Source organism: Oryza glaberrima, chromosome 4, assembly GCF_000147395.1.
Source record: "Oryza glaberrima chromosome 4, OglaRS2, whole genome shotgun sequence".
NCBI lineage: Eukaryota > Viridiplantae > Streptophyta > Magnoliopsida > Poales > Poaceae > Oryza > Oryza glaberrima.
Window position 1 is genome coordinate 18,755,444 of NC_068329.1, and position 20,962 is coordinate 18,776,405.

Consider the following 20,962-nt stretch of genomic DNA (forward strand, 5'->3'; position numbering starts at 1 on the left):
TATTTAGATTTGTTGTGCTAAAATATATCATATCCAATACTTATTTTTTACAGGACGAAGGGAGTACTGCTATTACTTCCTCAACCTGTGTCTAAGGTTTCTTTATCAATTGTTTGATTTTTTTTATTTTAAGAATAACATAGTACAACACAGATATTTACAACGCACGCACACTCACCTCCTATAAATACATGCACGCAAACCCCGTCCCTATGAGCATCTTCGATGACTGAACCGGCAAATCCACTCTTAAGATTGATGAAATCACCACAGGCGTGTTCGTTTTATTTAAAAGAATGTATAAAAACATAAAAATAATAAGTGATGCATAAAGTACTATTTATGTTCTATTATGTAGTAATAATAAAAAATACCAATCATAATTTTTTAAAAATAAGATGAAGAGACAAATGTTGTATAAAAACTGAAAAAGATGAGGTCTTTTCTTTTGGGGAAGGGAGTAAGCTTCTTTTTTTTTTTTCTGGGTTGTCATTCCTGTGTTCCACCCTCTCTTTGGTTTTGATGCTTGTGTAGCGTGGTGTGTTGCAATTGCAAACTTCCACCTGGTTTTCTCTGGTCGGTGGGGGGTTGATTATCCAAATGGCCGTGGTGCGTGCACCCAGGGTTTGATACCCACAAGGCACACGTTTGCTATCCAGGCTTGTTTCTGAGAGCTTGGTCGCCCGTATAGTAAATCAAAACGGTTTATTATGAAATAAAAGCTAATTTATAGGTAAAGCTTTTATATTTGTTCATAGCGACTCAAAATCTATACCGGAAAGAATTACGTTAAAAATATCTTAAAATCAACTTCAAATTCAAGTTTAAAAATTTAAATTTTAACTTTTGCTTTGGTTTATTTGGTCAACTGATAGGGCTCTGATTTTTTATGCTTATTGGAAGCTCAAGTCCTGGATTACAGAGGGTCTGTTAGACAGACGAATTGACGAACTAAACTTTTCAAAAAATGAATGATGTTGAAATTTAGTCAGAATTAGGTAGTAGAACTACCTCATTTTGGTCGGTCCACTTTAGCTACTTCAAAGTAAACTAACCTTACTCCCAAAACAAGTCAATTTCTACGGTTCAAAATTTATCTAAAAATAAGTTGACTTTTAATCTTCTACCTCCTCTCGGTTAAAATTTTTACAAAAATTCCCTTCAATACCGATTATTTAACGAACCCCCCCCCCCACATAATTTTATTAATGAGGGGATGTTGTACTATATATATTTTCTTTGGGATGCTATAATCTTTTTTTTTGGGAAAAAGAGTGTTTTCAAAATGGTAGTGAAACATTAAAATTTTAAAATATAGAGGGGGTTGATTCATTACTTAAGCTTGTGGAACAACATTATATGAAAATAAGTTGTGCAGTCTATATGAAATTTTGGTCTCAATAAATATGGTTACGTACTTAAAGGGTGTTTGAGGAAGAAGAAAGAGACAATTGATTAATAAGATATGAAAAACGAGGCGAGCTATTAATATATGATTAATTAACTATTAATTATTTTTTTAGATAATGGAAATGAATTACATCTCCGGCTTCTGTTATAAGACACACAGCTATAAGTTTAATAGTAATAAAAAAGTAAGATAAAGTAAATAAAAATGAGAAATAAGGTAATGGGACAAATCCCCAACTCCCCTTTATTATTGACTAGAGTTAAACCACATAAAAATTTCTTAGCTAGCAATTCTAATGGAATTATTTTAAACTTAACAAATGAATTAATATTTTTTTAATAGCTTTCCTATAGAGTATTAAAAAAACATATCGTTTTGCAGTTCAGGAAATATGCAAGCGAAAAATGATGTATTTTTTCCCCTCTTCGTCCTCTGAATTGAACGCAACCTCAATTAAGGTGGAGATCAAAAGTTGTAATTGCATAAAAACAAATATGAGTTTCTAGTATAACTCCGGTAAGGTAAAATGGATTATTATTTACCTATTTGCGCAGCAAATACCCTTGTCTTTTGTCTTGGAGAAGATTAACCCACAAATTTCGTGGAAGTCTTTCAACCATCTAAAAACCGAGTTGTTGGTGAACTTTTTCTACGTACTTGACATGCTGAACTTTTCTGCACAGATCGTTTAATTTTTAGCCAAACCAAACCAAACCATCATGCTATCTTGCGGGCAGCTTCGGACCAATCAGAGCATTTGCGTGATTATTCTCAGAAATCAGAGCAGGCTTCTTCTGTACGGGCGCGCGTGATCCAAGCGATTTTCCGGTGGTGGGGCCCTCCGGTCGCGGAGACGCGGGAGCAGCCAAAGCGTGACGCTTAAACCTCTTCACGATGAGTTCCCATCGCGATCGCGTCCAGCTAGCTCGATCTGCTCGGTACCGTGCCGCCCACCCGAACGCCACGCGTCGCGCACGCCGATCCGCGCACAGATGTTCGGGGGACGGGCTCCGGCACGACTGCACGAGCCACCGGCTTAGAGCAGGTAAAATAGCAGAGTATAAGCCAGCTATAAACATATTTTAAAAAGATAAAATAGGAGAGAGAAGAGTAGCGGGCTACAGATCTATAGCCAGCTGCAGCACGGGCTCCAAGACATAATATGTATATGATAGGTGGGACCAGCTATTGATAGTATAGTAAGCAACTATTGTATGATGATTTAGAGCTAGTAGTGGGCTATACTATTAAACTTGCTCTTAGAGTGCATGTCCAATAACAGTCTATAAGCCAGAGATAAAAAAAAGGAAGAAAAACAGCGGGCTATAGATCTGTAGCCAGCTGCAGCACGAACTCCAAGACATAATATGTATATAATAGGTGGGACTAGATATTAATAGTATAGTAAACAACTATTGTATGAATTGGCTACGGAGTTGCTAGAAATATGGCGCCATATGCTACAGTCGATTTTTTTAGCCACTTACACAGTAGTTACACCTCATTTACACCCCACTTACATATGTAATTAGTATGTAATTTTCGAATTTACATATGTAATTTTAGTACTTACATATGTAATTTTGAGACTTACATTGTAAATACACTAAAATTGCATATGTAATTTAGGGACTTACAATGTAAATACATGCCGACTATTATTTTTTGATGAAAAATATGGCGCCATAAATATAGCTACACCCATTGGCTATTACATTAGCTATAGATGATTTGGAGCTAGTAATGGGCTATACTATTAAACTTGCTCTTAGCTGGCCAAAAGTTTTTACTTTTTTTGATATTTTAATTATTAAAATATTTATAAAAATAAATTTATTTTCACAGCATTAAGAGGTCAATTTTTTTTTGTAATGTAGCACACGTTGGTTGGCAACATGGTAACGGCTGCGTGAAGGAGGGCTAGCTATTTTGCAGGTGGCTCTTTTATCCCTCTTTGGCTTTGGACTTTGGGAGGGTTGTAAAGAGGCCGTCCGCAAAATGGCCTGTCGCCCAGTCCTACCTACGTGATAATTAGTATTCCTTTATTTTTCTTAAAAAAGAATAACTTCGGGGATGAATCTTGAAATATACTCCCTCCTAAGGAAGTCGTTTTGGATAGCGACACGGTCTCTAAAATACAACTTTGACTTCTTGTTTCTGTAAAAATATTTATTGAAAAGTGATATATGTATACTTTTATGAAAGTATTTTTCAAGACAAATCTATTCATATAATTTTTACATTTTTAAACTCAACAACTTGAGAGTTATTCATGATTATATTCCCAAGGTTTGACTTAAACATTGTCCTAAACGACTTCCTTTATGAGTACGGAGGGAGTACTATTTATCCTTAGAAACTATTTTTCCAGAGAAAATACGTGTTAACGGTTTTGTGCCATGTCATAGAAAATACTATAGGCGTTTTTAGGGGTACTTCCTCCGTTTCACAATGTAAGACTTTCTAGCGTTACCCACATAACGCTAGAAAGTCTTACATTGTGAAACGGAGACCGTAATACTTTGAAGATAAAAAAATATTTTAATAAATAAAATAAAAATAAAAAATCCATATTTTTCCCCGTTGGGCCCAAGTAATTTGTAATCTTCACGGGCTGGATCAAGATTCACCTGGGCTTTCCACCGATGGATTCTCATCCCCTGCCGTCAATGTCCAACCGTAAGCTTGGACCAATCATTATTCCATCAAATCAATCATGGCCTCGCATCAAATGCAGAGGCGCCGGCCGGTGGGTTAGACTCAGTTCATCATCGGACAATGCTTTTGGTTGTTTGCTCACCGCAGGTTTTCATGATTAGCAGGATCCAGAAATTGTAGACGGTGTGTTAGTAGTAGTAGTACTTTAGTAATTACACTAGCAGTCACTTGATTTACTGACGGCCTTGCTGTCTGTCAGGCTGTCACTCGTCGCCCCGATTCAATTCAATTCAGAATGGGCCACATCTTGCCGCGATGAATTGATGATCCGAACACGACCGACGCGGCCACCGGCGCCTGATCGACCAATCTGCCGGCCCCCGGCGGCTGGCTGCCACCCTGCATTCATCGCGAGCCAATCATGCTGTTCCCCCTCCACAGGATGGCGTACATGCGACTCACCTACAGCTTGTTTGGTTCATATACTTTTTCGCTTATACTCATTGTTAATTGTTACTCGCTCTATCTATTTTTCCATCTATTTTTGATAGTCATATTTTTAAATTTAAAAAATTATTTTTAGTAGGCATATTTCAATCCAACAACTTATCATCTTAATAGCTTTCTTAGATTTATTGCGTGACTTTTCATTCTTACACACAAGATTGGCTACATGGGCATCGAGAAATGTAAATATTAATGAATCGCTTGTTTACGAGGAATGACTAGTAGCATGTTTAAATGGATGATAAGTAGAATCACTTATTCTTGGTCTGTGTGCCAATATGAAATATAACTATCAAAAGTAGATGGAGGGACTACTAGCTAAAATTTAAATTTTCAACTTTAAATTTGGAGCTGATTTTGAGGTTTTTTCATCAAAGTTTATTTTTAACCTTTGCTTTTGAACACGTATATAAAAGTTTTATTCACAAATTACTATTCGTTCGCAAATATATCGTTTGGCTTATTCCGCGAATAAGCGAAACAATGTTTACTTAACATTGTCTACGATTTGTCATAGTTTTCTTGCTATGCTTATCTAAGGTTAGGCGAACAAATTTAGCACCGCACTTTGATTAGCAATCCACAAACTTACCATACTTTCCTGATACAATGATGTGTGGGACCAAAGTGTTAAAAAAAAATCTTGCCACAAATGTGGCAATAAAACAAATACATGATTAACTTAGTCCAAGCTGTCTAAATTGAGGTGTGACAAAGTGTGGCAATATGTGGTCACGAATCAAATAATCCCTTACTACTCTGTTCTAAATTTTTTTAAGAAAATCTAGGATGGGATGGGATGGAATGGGATGTATCTCATCTGTTTAGATCCTAAATGCTCCTTCTATTTTATATTATCATCATATAACTAAAGTCAAAAATTCCAAATTGATCATCGTATAACCCTGTCTTCTTCGGTTGTAGTATTATATTGTATTTATGCATGTAAATTGAATTTGAGAGAAAGAGAATCGCGCGCTAAGAGGGAGGATATCAGGAGGCACGCGAGTGAGGCAACGCGGCTGTGGCCACTTGGTTGGCACTTTGGCAAACGGCAACCGATCGATCGATCGATCTCCTCTCCCAAGTCGTAGCGAGACGAGACCAGGTTTGGGCATGCAGTTTAGGCCCCGTTCAGTTTTCAAATTTTTTTTTCCAAAAACATCACATCAAATATTTAGACATATGCATGGAGCATTAAATGTAGATTAAAAGAAAAACTAATTGCACAGTTAGAAAAGAAATCATGAGATGAATCTTTTGAGCCTAATTAGTCTATGATTAGCTATAAGTGTTACAGTAATCCACATGTGCGAATGACGGATTAATTAGACTCAAAAGATTCGTCTCGCGGTTTCCAAGCTAGTTATGAAATTAGTTTTTTCATTCGTGTCTGAAAACACCTTCCGACATCCGGTCAAACGTCCGATGTGACACTAAAAAATTTTCATTTCGCGAACTAAACAGGCCCTTAGTTGGCTGGTTTTCTGCCGCGCGCGCGTGGGGGCGATGGGATGGGATTCGACGGTCGCATGATCGGTCCATGTCGCGGACAACGTGCTGCACCGACGACTCGCGTGCGATTTTCTTTCTCGCGCCCTCGCGGGCTCGCTGCAAATGCAATATGAGTTTTTTTTTCCAATGGTAGGGAACTAGGGATGGCTCCGCGCCCTCACCTAGCTAATGGCCCTGTTTGGAGGAACTTGTCCCAGCTGCAGCTTTTCCCAAAAGTTACTTATGCTAGAAGCTGTCTCAAACAGTCAACAGCTTCTGAGAATCTGTAGTTACATATTCTGAAAAATGAACTGAAAAGGCAAAAGCTGGGTTTAAGAGCTTTTCTAGATTCTCAGAAGCTGCCTACCAAGCAGCTGCTTCTCAAAATTTAGAGCTCTCACAAACAGACCCAATGTTTGATTTGGCCTGGCAGCTAGCTACTGGTTTGTGGTGCAACCAGTGATTATCAGGGAGGGAGCACTGCTCCAGTTTTGTGCCAAAATAAAAAAGAAGAAGAGCACACTGCTCCAGTGGTACAGTCCACTCCACCCAGTGTTCTCTACTCGTCCAGTAGAATAGTGCAGCAAATAGTACAGGTGACAAGTGAGTGAGAATTAACGCGGGCGGAAGGCGACAAGGGATTCGTTAACCAAGGAGAGGAGCCAAGGAGATCGGCGCCCCGCGCCCGAATCACCAACCACCACCAAACCCCGTACATCGCTCGCCGAATAGCCGATCAAACGCGTAACTCCCGTGTCCGTCGCCACGCGCCGACGCGTGGGCCGCGCGACCGGGACGATGGCTAGCGCATAGCCCAGTTTTTACCGCGAATTTATATCGGGAAATGACACGAACTACTATCATTTTTCTTTCTATTTTTAAGAATGGTGGTCTATCGGTCTCTACATCCAAACCGATGCATATTAACTATTGTGAAACACTCAGGTTTTGCGATCATTTAGAAATCAAACCTAGATAGGCTATGTGTACGACGGCAGTGACGGATGTAGCTTTAAAATACAGATAGGACAATATCTAGTAAATAGTTAGCCCTAATTAGATAATGGCACAAACACACATCATAGTCGTCGCCTCACGACACCTGTGTGACAACGCACCGCACGAACATCGAGCAAGTTACCAACGAAGATTAGTAGTGTTGAACAATCGTCAGAGTTAGATAGGTGAGGTAGTAGGCATGGTCATGAAGATGAGAGACGATGGACGGATCATGCCAGGAACCAGGGATGAAAAATTGTTGGACACAAAATCATTTATTTAAAAACAAATTTATAGGCATTTAGGAATTTTCATATTTAAAAAAATGTCCAAAGCCATAAATGACACTATTATCAAGTATCAAAATATTTTCAAAATAAATGCTTCCAAACATACGTAAATAGTGATAAAATTATAAACAAAATGTTAAGAGATAACTACCAAATTTATGTGCAAATATGACTTATATATAAAAAGATAAAAAATAAAAAATATTGTTAGGTAGTAAGGGAAACCGCTTTCAACAGTTCGGGGTATAAAATGAGATGAAAATTTATTTAGTGGGTTAAGTGCTTCACCAAAATAGTTCATGGAGTAAAATAGATTTTTGATATATTTATCTGTCGACGAGTGATACTCGTAGACCAGATGATTAGGATATTGGGGTATCTGTAACCATGACATTATCAATTTAACTATTTATTATAGACTATAACATGTGCTAAAGAAATAGAAAAATAAATTTTATGTATGGCCAAAATCATGGACAGTCAAAATGGTACAGTTTATACATAAATAGTACTAATTCAGTCACTAATTTTCATAAATATTTTTATTCCTACTTAAAATATTTTGACTTAAGTGATTATTTAATAATGGATAGATAACTAATGTGCTAGAAACATGACTAAAACTGAGGTTAGGAGGTTGGGGCGACACGGACCTTAACTGGGCCGGCCGACCCACCTTGCTTAGTGGGTGTGTCCGCCACTGCACGATGCCTATGCTAGCCAAGCAAGCAACACCCGACTTCCACGAACAAGTGTTAATGTGCCAGAAACTATCAACCAATTTCTATACTACTTGTTATGTCATATATGTATTATTTATAGAAAACATATACTCAATGAGTGATTTATTTAAAATAAATTTTTATTATTGAATCACTTCTCTTCTCTCTTTTTTTTCATCCATCTATTTCCTTGATTTTATTTTTGATTTCTGCGTAGAACTGTTATTTTACGTGAAAAATGGTTTCTTTATGTTTTTCCTTTATCTTCATTATTTTTTTTATCAACTCAACTTTCTCTTATGTGACACTATAATTAATGTTATAAAAAATGGTTAAGGTGGAGGATTAGGACTATCCTTATAAGCTATTTTGGGCCCTTTTTTCCTTGAACACCTGAGCAAACGTTTTAATATCTTCGTCAACAAATATAAAGAGTCTAAACTATACCGTGTAATAGTTTCGTTCCCATCTTGTCTTTCTCATACATAAAACCCAAGCTTTAGAATCGGCGAATGATTTTCAAGGATATAAGAGCCTGAAGTTGTGCTATATGCTTCAGTTTTAATGTTGTACTACCTCCGTTTCAGGTCTGAATGTGAGCAGTGCTAGAAAGTGTTATAACCTAAAACGGAGGAAGTAACCTACATGTGCCACTGCCACTAGCACGAGAAGTTTTAAAAGCTAAAGGAGGCTGAAATGGACAGTACAAAACCTTCAACGAGTACCGTTTGTTGAAAATAGTTTCTAGAATAGCTAGTACGAAGTTGATTGATATTGCTATTTATTTCCAAATGCACCGAAATTCAATTGTCCTTGCCTGCTGATCAAGAGTCAAGACAGCGTTAGCAACATCGATCGTCATTGATATATTTGAAAAAAGAATACCACGACAATCGACGTTATACCTTAGTTTATAGTGTTAATTCCTAATATATGTTCGTAACTTTTTGAGTTCTCTCAAGGTTAAGAGGTAACATAGTTTTTATTAAGACTCATAATTTTATTATACATAACAAAGATAGTTCATGAAAAGAATCTCCAGTACACCAAACGATTGATCTTACAACACAAAACAATCCTTTCGGAAGGTAAAATTAACTCAACTAAGGAAATCAAATTCTAGATGGACCATTACGACCGTAACGGATGAGATTGACGGGGAGCCACGGCAAATGCCGCGACGTCCTATAGCCATGGGCCTCCTTTGATGTGCACACTAAATGACAAGACAGTAATCCCTTTTAGTTAACTCCACGAGAACGGCACAAGTTAGAGATTTGTTGTTGAGCCGTAGATTTGATGTGAGCTTTGTCGGACTCAACAATGAATTTCATGGATCAGAGTTCCCCATTGAATTTAAGGAGCACTAATTGCAATCCTACGAACCAAAGTTTTGAATGTAGTTTGTGCTCAACCTGAATAATGAACCTAACAAAGAAACATAGAGAGAGAGCTCCCCAAAATCCAGCCAACCTTAATCAAGATTCAAGAGAGGACTAGGATGGTGGCGATAGAACTTCTGTCTTGCTAGATCAAGCCAGAGCTCAACAACGGAGGATGAACGAGGACAAAGAAAAATTAACATGCAGCAGATCTGAATCAAGCAAGCATTGTTTCAATCTGAACCACCAAAACACCTTCCAAAAGCTTAGGTCGATATTGCTAGATCCATCCTTGACTAAAGGATACCGTCCCAGAAGTCGAGGATTACCGCCACCTGAACACCCAACATCCGGTGGCAATGACACGGTGGATGCTTTATCACTGATGCAACTATGCCAACACCACACGATACAACTGTGCCCTCGAGACTGTGAGCCACCATAGTGACGTGGTGTTCGAGGACAAACTAACCAGTGCTAACCACCATCATGCGACACCCAGATGCAGGGGAGGGGCTCTGGATGCGCCCTCACCAATCTTTCACTTTATCTTCCGGCTTGAAGCACTTTATTTTACCATCTCCCATTCCATCTTCTCTCACGTGGTCCAGAATTAGACTATTGATGACTAAATATGTTTCCGTCCATCACCAAAACAATAGCATTGGACTTAACGATATATCAAAATTGGTATTCGGAAGTGTGTTACCTCCCCTAAGAACCATCCTTAATGTTTAACTAGATGAAACTCCACACGTTGTCGTGAGAGTTTACTATGATAACAATAAGTAAAAACAATGTGTAAGATAGCTTAAACAACATAATAAGCTTATATAAACATAAGTTTATATAAGTTGATGCGATTTAAATTTAAATAGTATATAGAATGATGATTCAAATGTAAAAGTAAGATGATGTGATATGACTTAATAATAGAAAAAAATAACATGAACTAAGTAAGAATAAACTACTTCATCCGTTTCATATTATAAGACTTTCTAGCATTACCACATTCATATAGATATTAATTAACATCTATATGAATGTGGGCAATGCTAGAAAGTCTTATAACCTGAAACGGAGGTAGTATAAAGGTATATAGTATATTATAAAAAAATGATGGAGAGATATATTGAAATATTATGTGAATTATGTGGGATGATTTAACATTCTTACATTTTAAATATCTAGAATTTAATAAATTACAGATGACATATCATGCTTGCATGATGCTTAAATGTAATAATTGTTAGTGGATGATGATGTGCTATCTTTACCTGTTAAGTTTTAGAAATTAGTGGGCGATGAATTTATATTAAGAGTGGATTCCATAGTGTTCCTAACACTTATGCATCACCGTGTTCAATTTGAAGATCTTAGATACTTATTGCTCGTGTTAGTCTAACCACACTTGAAGTTAATGATCCTGTGGAGTACAAATTTATTTTATGTGCTTTATGAGGTACTCCATCATTGTCACACTGTTCAGTACTGTTCACTACAGTATTCACACACTAATACAACTCTTATCTTTTGTTTCATCTATTCGCACGTTACACATGTGCATAGCTTTGAACTTGAAACGGTGGTCCAACAAGTACTAATCGTGCACAAAGTCTTGCACACCCTTGCACTTCACAACAGAAACATCAATAATTGGCGGAGCTGTAGTTTGAAATTATGGGTTTTCTTGTGATAGAATTGTTAGTGATATGCCCTAGAGGTAATTATAGAGATGATTGTATCACACACTATGTTTACATATTTATCCGACTTTGTTCCTTGAAATAGATAACTCATTATTGGTTAATGAATATGTGATTCTTTCATGAGACTCTTTATATTGTTTGTTACTATTTCTAAAGGATCCCTGATCAAATATCATATGTGGAACAAATATAATTAGATGATCAGCACATGTATTAATCATTATGGATCATTGTATACAGATACCAAATTAATAATGTGGACACATGTTAGTGAACATGTTGTTGGATAGACCTAACATGATACACTGCAAGAGCCATATGTGCTGTGTCATCAATGATCTCATTTAGTGTTGGTGTTGAATCCTTAGACCTGAGACTATCATAGTTCTCAACATGTGTAGTAGCTTACTTAGTGATTGCTAAACGCTACTCCGTAATTGGGTAGTTATAAAAGTAGTTTTCGGGTATGCTATGAAACATGTAGTGAGATATGAATAATCAAGATGGGATTTGCCCCCCTCGATGTCGTAGATTATGGAAGTGCATGGCTATGCCAAAGGTGATTGAGGAGTCAATCACAAGTTATATAATCTATCAACATGTTCGAGTGAATGATTGAGCTATTAGAGGATGGCACATATCTAGCCTTGAGCTTAATCGATATCGTGAGGCAAATGGGTCCATATAAGTATACACTAGAGATTCAGCCGATATGACCTTTATGTATGCCCGGTGGGTCAATACGTTCTGCTAGGGGCCGCTGTTGACGCGTGGACCAAAAAGGAGTTTTCGGGTTACAGCCGAGTATACATGAATCTACAGGGTCGCACGTTTAATGGGCCGGAATAAGGGGATTGGATGGAGATCCAATATGAGCTTAATTCGGATAGGGATCCGAATAGGAGTCCTACGGGCCTTGGAGGCCCGAGTGATGGATCCTATATATTCGTGAGGGGTGTGACCGGCGGAGATATTGCATCACGTGAGAAACCCTAGCCGTCACTTCCCTCTCCGAGCAAAACCCTTGCCGCGCGCGGGTGCTAGCACATCTGCGCGTGGCGTTCTGTCCCTGTACGTGTGGATACCGGTAGAGGCGCCGCTGGTTTGCGGTGCTGATCGGCGTGAGAGTACGGCGAGGAGAACACACGAGGAGGAGAAGGTCGAGCCGGTGCGATCGATTACTTCCTCTACATCGACGCGCGCTACTTCGCAAGAGTTCCTTCGACTTCTCAGCGTTTTCTTCCGCTGCGCAGCGCGTCGAGTGGTAACAATATATGATCTAATACTTGCATGGTTTCTGGTGTACGTGATAGAAAATTTTGATTTATGCTATCGTAGCCTACGTGTATCCCTACAAGAATTCTAATGTTGCCTACGGTACAATTATACTACAATATGATTAACCGTATCCACTCTCTCTTAGGCTACGTTCGAAAACTATAAGTTTTCATCATCTACTTCCTTATTTTTCTTTAGCACACTTAATAAACTGCTAAACGATATATTCTCTTTTTAAAAAAAACATGTAAAAAGTTTCTTAAAACATATTAATCTATTTTCATGTTTTTAAAACCAATATTTAATTAATCACGTGCTAATGAGCCATCTCATTATACGTGGACGGAGGAGAAGATCCCAACCCCTCTATCCGAATGCACCCCAGTTCTTTCCCAACTATAACAGGTTGACCAAGGGTAATTAGTTTATAGAAAAAATTCTATTTCATCTCGTATATGATAACAACCGCTTTTCTCTTATTGTGATTATCAATCCACTTTTATTTATAATATCCCTACATACGATGATATATTTTATTTTTTTTTCATGGATAACCTTTGACAATCATTAATTGACGCTCACAACCACCATACCACGTTGTCCTACCAATTCTCCTAGCTACAAAAAAATGTATCACGTCGTCCCACCAAACCTTCTAGCTATATTCCGATATATCATCGCGATACTTTGTGTTGAAACAAGTGGTGCTATGCTCCATGACTAGAGATTAATTCCATTGTCCCTCTCTCACCGCCCATGACAAAGATCTATGGTCAGGCTTTAGTAACTATGGTAACTATAGCTATGTTTGGATAGAGCTTGAGATTTTGAAAAACATTTGATGAGCTAAATACGAAGTTAAGTTTCTTGGCTTCTAACTTTTAGTTTATTTTTAATTCTGTAACTATAAATTCTCAAAATCTGTCTAAGAATCCAAATTCTCTACTTGCGAGAAGCTCCTCCAAACATACAACAAAGACCTAAGAAAGTGAAGTACAAATCTTGAGTCACGAACAATGACCAGATCTTGCTAACCCTGGAGAGAATTATTTGGACAATGAAAATACTGGGAAAAAATGGTATCCCATTCGGATAAGATAATACCTTTGAGCTATTACATGATATAGCTAGTATCGGCTGAGGTATTATATGATACCTGGTGGGTATCAGCTGATACCCCGTTCAAACGAAATGATATCTCTGAGATATCACGTAATACCTAGTATGTATCGGATGATACATGTCCGAACATAATACCTTCCCCTGTAGCATTCTTTTAAAAAGAAAATTAAAGCTGGGGCCATGGGGCCACCGTTTTTCTTCCAAAAACCCGGTAGAGAGAAAATCGGGAAGCGAATTAAATACTCAGATAAGCCGGGGAAGGCGACGTCGCGCGCTCTGGTCTCTTCACCCCGGCAAACCCCCAAGTCCCCAACGAGTGGCCCTCCTCTCCCCACCCCCAACCCCCTCTTCTACCCACCCACTGCCATGTGGGACCAGCAACCCACCCGGGCCCACCCGTCAGTGACTAAACGTGACGACGAGGTGAGGCAGAGCAGCGGAGGCGAGGTCGTCGTCAACCTCGCGCCATTAATGGCGCGCGCGGTAATCAGTTAATCACCGGGCTTAACCCGCTGGGGGCGGAGAGGCAGGCAGGCAGTGTGCCATTAGCATCACATGGGGTGGGCTCTTGTACACTAGCCATTAATACGGCAGGTCGCCCATCCCATCGCGTCTCCTCCGCTTAAATCCCCGCGGCTCCCTCCTGTCCGTGGTTGCCTCGCTCGCCGCACTAGAGCTTAGCTCCGCCGCCGCCGCCGCCGCCGCCGCCGCCATCGCCGGTCGAGCTAGCTCTTTGTGGTAGTGTAGCTAAGGCTAGCAAGAGGCCGGGAGCGCGGGTGGTGTGGTGTGGCCGCGTATTATCTGGGTGCTTGCTTGTGCCTCCGGATCGGCCGGGGGTGATCGAGGCATGGACGCGGTCATGTCCGCCGCCGACGACGCGGGCGCGGCGTCCGGCCGGGAGGACCCACCGCCAGCCGTGGTGCTCGTCTCCGCCGGCGCCAGCCACTCCGTCGCGCTCCTCGGTAAGCGTCCTTCGGGGCGGGGGAAGCATTTCGTCGAACGCCTTGCCGGCGCTTCTATCTAATCGGGCGTTTGCGTCTTCTTTCTTTCTTTCTTTTTTTTTTCCTCGTTTTGCAGCGGGCAATGTGCTGTGTTCGTGGGGGAGAGGGGAGGACGGGCAGCTCGGGCACGGGGACGCGGAGGACCGGCTGGTGCCGACGGTGCTGAGCGGCTTCGACGCCGCCGCGCCGGGGATCACGTCGGTCATCTGCGGCGCCGACCACACCACAGCCTACTCCGAGGACGAGCAGCAGGTGTACAGCTGGGGCTGGGGAGACTTCGGGAGGCTCGGGCATGGCAACTCCAGCGACGTGTTCACTCCTCAGCCAGTCAAGGCCCTGCAGGGGATAAAGATCAAGCAGATAGCTTGCGGCGATAGCCATTGCCTTGCCGTCACTATGGCAGGTGAAGTGCAAAGGTGAGTGAGATCGCTATCAACAGCCATCTGCCCATACTATTTACTGTATATGCTCCAGGATTGTATAGTATGGTTGTCATGTGGTCTTGTTTAAAGCAGCTTATCAGCAACCAAAACATAATTTATGGGTAAAACTTTTATATTTATGTCCTTAGTGATTTAAAAGCCAAATGCTGAAAAATAAAGTATGATGAGAAAAAAAAATCCCAAAATCTACTTCAAAATTAAATTTTAAAATTCAAATTTAGAAGCCGCAGGGCAAGTGATGGGATGCAGCTGCCGGCAACTTTTATAAATGATGTTTTTGTTTTTCTATATTACCAGAAGGATGATCTGGGAATTCGAAGGGTTGTGCATATTTTTTTTTGGATGAATATTGAATAGTGGCAAATTCTTAAATTATTCTGTTGTGTTGCGATTTCTGAGTTTTGGGTGACTGCTGTTTGCACTGATCTTCTCATGACTTTTTGTTTTAGTTGGGGGCGCAACCAAAACGGACAGCTTGGTCTTGGAACCACTGAAGACTCATTGCTCCCACAAAAGATTCAAGCTTTTGAGGTAGAATATTGTGTATCATATCCATATAATTATACATATTAGAATGTTGTGTATCATATAATTATGTATATCATAAAAAGGATAGTTTTAGTACTACCTTACCGTTTATTGATATTTGTGCATGGAAATAGTATACGAATACATTGTGCTAAGGAAGAGTGTCATGTGAAAATCACTGGTATGGTGGCATTCATTACGCAATCTAGTGCAAAATCTTTGGTCATCCCTGTACTTATTAACTAAATTTTGTATATCATGAGGTGGACTGCAGGTGTAGATCCTCTCACATTATTGTAACAGTTTTACTCTCCAATATAGACAGCACCCAGAGACAATAAATAATATGTTCCCCATGTAATAATAATCTGAACATCCTGACCCACTTATTACGTGTTGCTTCAAAGAGAAGGAAGATGGATAACTTTTAGATTTTCTCAATACACTATGCACTGTTGCTAATGGTCTAACATATGTATAGGGAGTTTGTGTGAAAATGATTGCTGCTGGTGCCGAACATACCGCTGCAGTAACTGAAGATGGTGACCTCTATGGATGGGGCTGGGGTCGATATGGAAACTTGGGGCTTGGTGATCGAAATGATCGGTTGGTACCTGAGAAAGTATCTTCTGTGGAGGTAAATATTCTAACAAGCTTGCCCTTCACATCCCCTCCTTTCGAATTCCTTCAATATTTAATTCATTAAAAAGGAATATTCCATCCAATTTCCAGAATATGTTTTTGAAGATTCCATCCCTATATGCTGCTGGACTGTATTGTCAGTCAGTCACCATGTCACTGTTATCCTTTCATTCAGAAACAAGATCTTTCCTGCATAGTTCAGAGCATCCTGTATTTTGTTTTCACCTTATATTCCAAAGCATTATTAGAATCAGAACACCTAACCCAATCATTTTCTTATGTGGAATACAATATGGTCCTAGAGTCAATTAATTGAAGCTAGATACGCTCATCTACTTATCCAGTAGTGCTTTATTCTTGGAAACTCTAATCATAGGTTGCTAGTATTATCACCTTTTATAGTTTTCACAAAGGAAGGCACTTGTACTAATGAGGTACAGGGAAACCACTGGGGAGTGGTGGTCACAGGCCAATAAATCAAAACCAGCTGGTTCTGGTTTTCCAACACCCTTCAAGGCCACCGCTCACCACCCAAACCTCCACATCTTTTAACCACATTATCATGAACTATACCAAAATGCTTAGAAATGGTTGTAGCTTATATCACTAACATCAAATTGAAACTTGAGAAGAACAGAGAAAGCCAAATTATTTCCATGAATATCAGAACTTGTCGGTTCTTGTTTTCAATCCGAAAATGTTTACTGTCATCCAAGTATTGAGCCAGAGTGTATTAGATAATTTGTCAATTAGAAGCTGTGACTGAGCTGCACATGTGCAAAATGGTTTATAACTGATCTATTTTATTTATAAATTGATGAAACCACAAGGATCTATTTTCTGTGAAATAAATTGTAGATATACTTCTCTGAAGTTTCATATTATAATACCTTGAATTAGTACGGGCTTATGTCTGCTGCCATGTGGTTCATTTTATCCTCTTTTTCATATGCATTTTGATAGTTTTATCTTTGTTTTTGTGTTTCCATGTTAACCGTTGTCTTATTATTTGATCTTTTGTAGGGAGAGAAGATGGTGCTTATTGCATGTGGATGGCGCCATACAATTACTGTTTCTTCCTCTGGTAGTTTGTATACTTATGGTTGGAGCAAATATGGTCAACTAGGGCATGGTGATTTTGAAGATCATTTAGTTCCACATAAACTAGAGGCCTTAAAAGATAGCTCTATATCCCAGGTACACTTGCTAGCACTAACAATATTGTGGGAACATACTGAAGTTCTTGGCCTGTTTCCTCTGATGATTATCAGTATATATTTGCCCTTGTCTGTTGGAATTTCATACGTCTTATTTACAAGTATTCTACTGATTTAGATTTCAGGTGGATGGAGGCATACAATGGCGCTTACATCAGATGGAAAGCTTTATGGTTGGGGGTGGAACAAGGTAGGTCATTATCTATGTGCCTCTACTTCTATTTGTGTCCCAGGTTTGTTGTCTTGTTAGAACTCAACTGTACGATCGAAGCCTTCCATTTCATGGTTTTATTGATTCTCTAGCCTGGTGCCTATAAAAGAAAATGAGGTACTCTAAGAATCTTGTATGCACTCGTGTAGTTGTTCTTGCATGGTGAATAAATGCCATGATGATTGGAAATCTTCTTTTAACAAACAACATTTTCTCCTGAATTTAACAAACTGAGTTTCAACCTTCGGGATATCAATACCTTTTATTTTCTTTCATCATGAGTCTCTTGGCAAATCATGCGCCCATTTCAACTTCCACCAGTACCAACCACTGCTCAGGTTGTCTTTATCACTAAGCATAGCTCTGATTTGTATACGGAGCTTAGCTTGCTTGAGTTCCAGTTCTACCGGCTGCAGTCCTAGACATACCATCAGTTTGACATATAATGTTTCAAATATGTTTACTTTCTTTTCAACTGGTAATTTACCATCTGATTCCATCTCATACTTCGGATATGCAGTTTGGGCAAGTCGGAGTTGGTGATACTGATGATCACTGTTTCCCAGTACAGGTCAAGTTTCCAGAGGAACAGGTATGGCATATATCTGGAGAACTAAGTACTAACCGAATGATTATGTACTAAAATGAACTATTGAAGCATACAAGTCATAATCACAATATTTATGCTCAAAGTTGACTAATTGATTTATGTGAATCATGAACTTGATGTTCCATTTCTTGTGTTATTGCTGCAGAAAGTTGCCCAGGTTGCTTGCGGATGGAGGCATACTCTTGCATTTACAGAAAAGAAAAATGTTTTCTCATGGGGGAGGGGTACTAGTGGACAACTTGGTCATGGTGAAATAGTTGACAGGTGTTTCCTATCAATATTTGTTTACCCATAATATCTTGCCCCCAAAATGAATCACTTTTGGTCTTTTGTAAACTAACAATCTACTACCATTCTGAATCTGAAGGAACAAACCTGTGATGATTGATGCCTTAAGCCCGGACGGTCCTGGCTGCAAGAAATTAGAGCCATCAACAGCTGTACCATTTGCAGGTTGGTCCCAACGTGTTCTAGCTATTGCAGCTTGCCAGCTTGCAGATACTAGCAGTTGCATGACTAATGGTGCTTTCTGCTGTTTTCAGCCAAAGTTTGGGTCTCGCCATCAGAAAGATATGCCATTGTTCCTGATGAAAAGGTGACTTCCTTTGTGGTTTACTTGAAGCCCTTTATTCTTCCACAAGAGCACGAACAGTTAAAATCAAACCATTACACTGCACTTATAATCTGACACTATACTAGAACTGTTACTGAAGTTCTTTTCCTTCTTTACCTGTAGGTTCCAAATTCAGGCGAAGGCGCGGCACGCGGCAACGGGGCGGACGCAAATGTACCGGAGAACGATGTAAAGAGGATGCGTATGCATTCGTAGGGGCCTGGACCTCCCAATTTAACCCCTAGTACACTATCCAAAAACCCCCCTATGTGAAACTGTTTCACCGCACGTTTCCATCCAGTGCTGTCCCATTTTTGTGCATCCCATTCTGCCCAAGTGATGATTTCCACGAACCTTCTGGTGTTGTTGTTGAGATCCAGTACCTATTAGGGTTATCGCAGCTGCCACTGTCTGTAATCGATCACCTGCTTAGAGGTGATTTTAGCAAAACCAACCTGCACCGTTGTGGACATGTGTTTGGAATGTTTTTAACTTCTGTTGGAAGATGCAATAAGTGCTTGGTTCTGATCTCTCGATGATTTGTCACTCTAAAGAAGCTCCCCTTCTGATAATCACTGAGAATACAGGTGTTCGCAAACTTTTCCGAAGTGGCAAACCGGAAGAGAACTTGTGAAACGGCACGCTTTTCCAAGTGATACAACTATGCTACGGCCCTAATTGTTTAGACTTATAAGCTAATTTATGAGCCAAAAAATCTAAGAGTATGTTAGGTTTTTTGGGTGTAAACTTTTTGAAGTATACGGACGCACATTTTAATTATTAAACGTAAACTAATAACAAAATAAATTGTAGATTTCGCATGTAAACTGCAAGACGAATTTGTTAAACTTAATTAATCCGTTATTAGCAAATGTTTACTGTAGCATCACATTGTCAAATCATGGCGTAATTAGGCTAAAAAGATTCATCTCGCACTTTACATGCAAACTGTGCAATTGATTTTTTTTCCACGTTTAATGTCGCATGCCTGTCCATCGTGCGGGAGCGCCGCCGGTCGAGTCCTGGCCGTGCCGCTCGCCCTCGTTGGCGCCGGCCCATAAGAGGGGGTCGCCCACCAGAAGCGAGAAGCTTGGAAGAGAAATGGGGAAAGGCAAGGCGAATTCCTCGTTGTCGCCACCGGCCGCGGTGGGTGGTGGCGATGGCGGCGCTCGGGGTGGAGGGGAAGGAGGTGCTCGCGTCGAAGGGCGGCGGCCGATGACGAGCGCGCAGGGAGATCCTCTTTGCCGTCGCCGCCGCTGCCACCCTCCTTCAGGGCACCACCACCGTGGGCTGGCTCCTCTCCGGCCGCCTCACCCAGCTAGCGTCGCACCCGCCGCTTCCCCCTGCCTAGCGCCGCCGTGTCGCCCGTCACCGGCCGCCGGCGGACCTGCTCCTCTCCCGCTTCTCCCCGCTGGCCTCCTACGCACATGCCGCCGACTACCCTGGAACGACGAGAAAAGAGAGAGAAGGGAAGGGAGAGAAGAGGGAGAAAGGTGATGATGTGGTCGCCTTCACACGTGGGGCTCATATGGGTTCCACGCTGACTTGCCGGTATGTCGGACAAAACCGGGATCAAAACCACCGAAGGATCTAAAGTGAACGGTTTTATAAGTTGAGAGATGCTTCTGTGACTAGGGGACGATTTTGTATCTCGACGACAAATTGAGGGACCTTTGGTATACTTTTCCCCGTGAATTTTCCCGGCCCGGCCGCTACAGTGAGATAAGCGGCCCAGCCGGCCTGGCCTCCGGCGCTCGCGCGATCGTCTAACAAAGCCGAGCCGAGGTGGGCGCGCGCGATCGCGTCCCGTCTCTCCCGTCGTCTCCCGTGGGGCTCGATCGGTCGCGTTTCGCGTGGTTGGTGCATTGGCAGCGGTGGCGGGGCGACGACGACGACGTGACCGCCTCACACCAGACGGAGTACTGGGAGAAGCGAAGCGGGCAGGAGACCGAGGAGCACCGGAGCGGAGCACGTCGCGCGCGGTGGGGGGGCGTACGTACGGGAAAGTGATGTGATGTGATCCGCGGTGGCGCCGAGCGCGCGCCCGCCTGCCGATCTCTCGGTGCTCTTGAAAACGAACGAGAAAGGTTTCGGCCGGTCGGTCGGCGCGAAACGGGCCGGGCCG

The 20,962-nt window shown here is 40.9% G+C and overlaps 1 protein-coding gene across 1 annotated transcript; it reads left to right on the forward strand.

Annotated features, from left to right (window-relative positions):
- The first annotated feature begins 14,073 nt into the window (after window positions 1-14,073).
- LOC127772163 (ultraviolet-B receptor UVR8-like) lies at window positions 14,074-19,367 on the forward strand. Its single transcript, XM_052298157.1, has 11 exons — window positions 14,074-14,534; window positions 14,650-14,989; window positions 15,466-15,547; window positions 16,026-16,181; window positions 17,210-17,383; window positions 17,522-17,593; window positions 18,135-18,206; window positions 18,370-18,488; window positions 18,592-18,677; window positions 18,767-18,819; window positions 18,961-19,367. Exons 1-11 carry the CDS (start codon window positions 14,420-14,422, stop codon window positions 19,051-19,053), a joined length of 1,362 nt encoding a protein of 453 aa, XP_052154117.1. The 5' UTR covers window positions 14,074-14,419; the 3' UTR covers window positions 19,054-19,367.
- The last annotated feature ends 1,595 nt before the right edge of the window (window positions 19,368-20,962 follow it).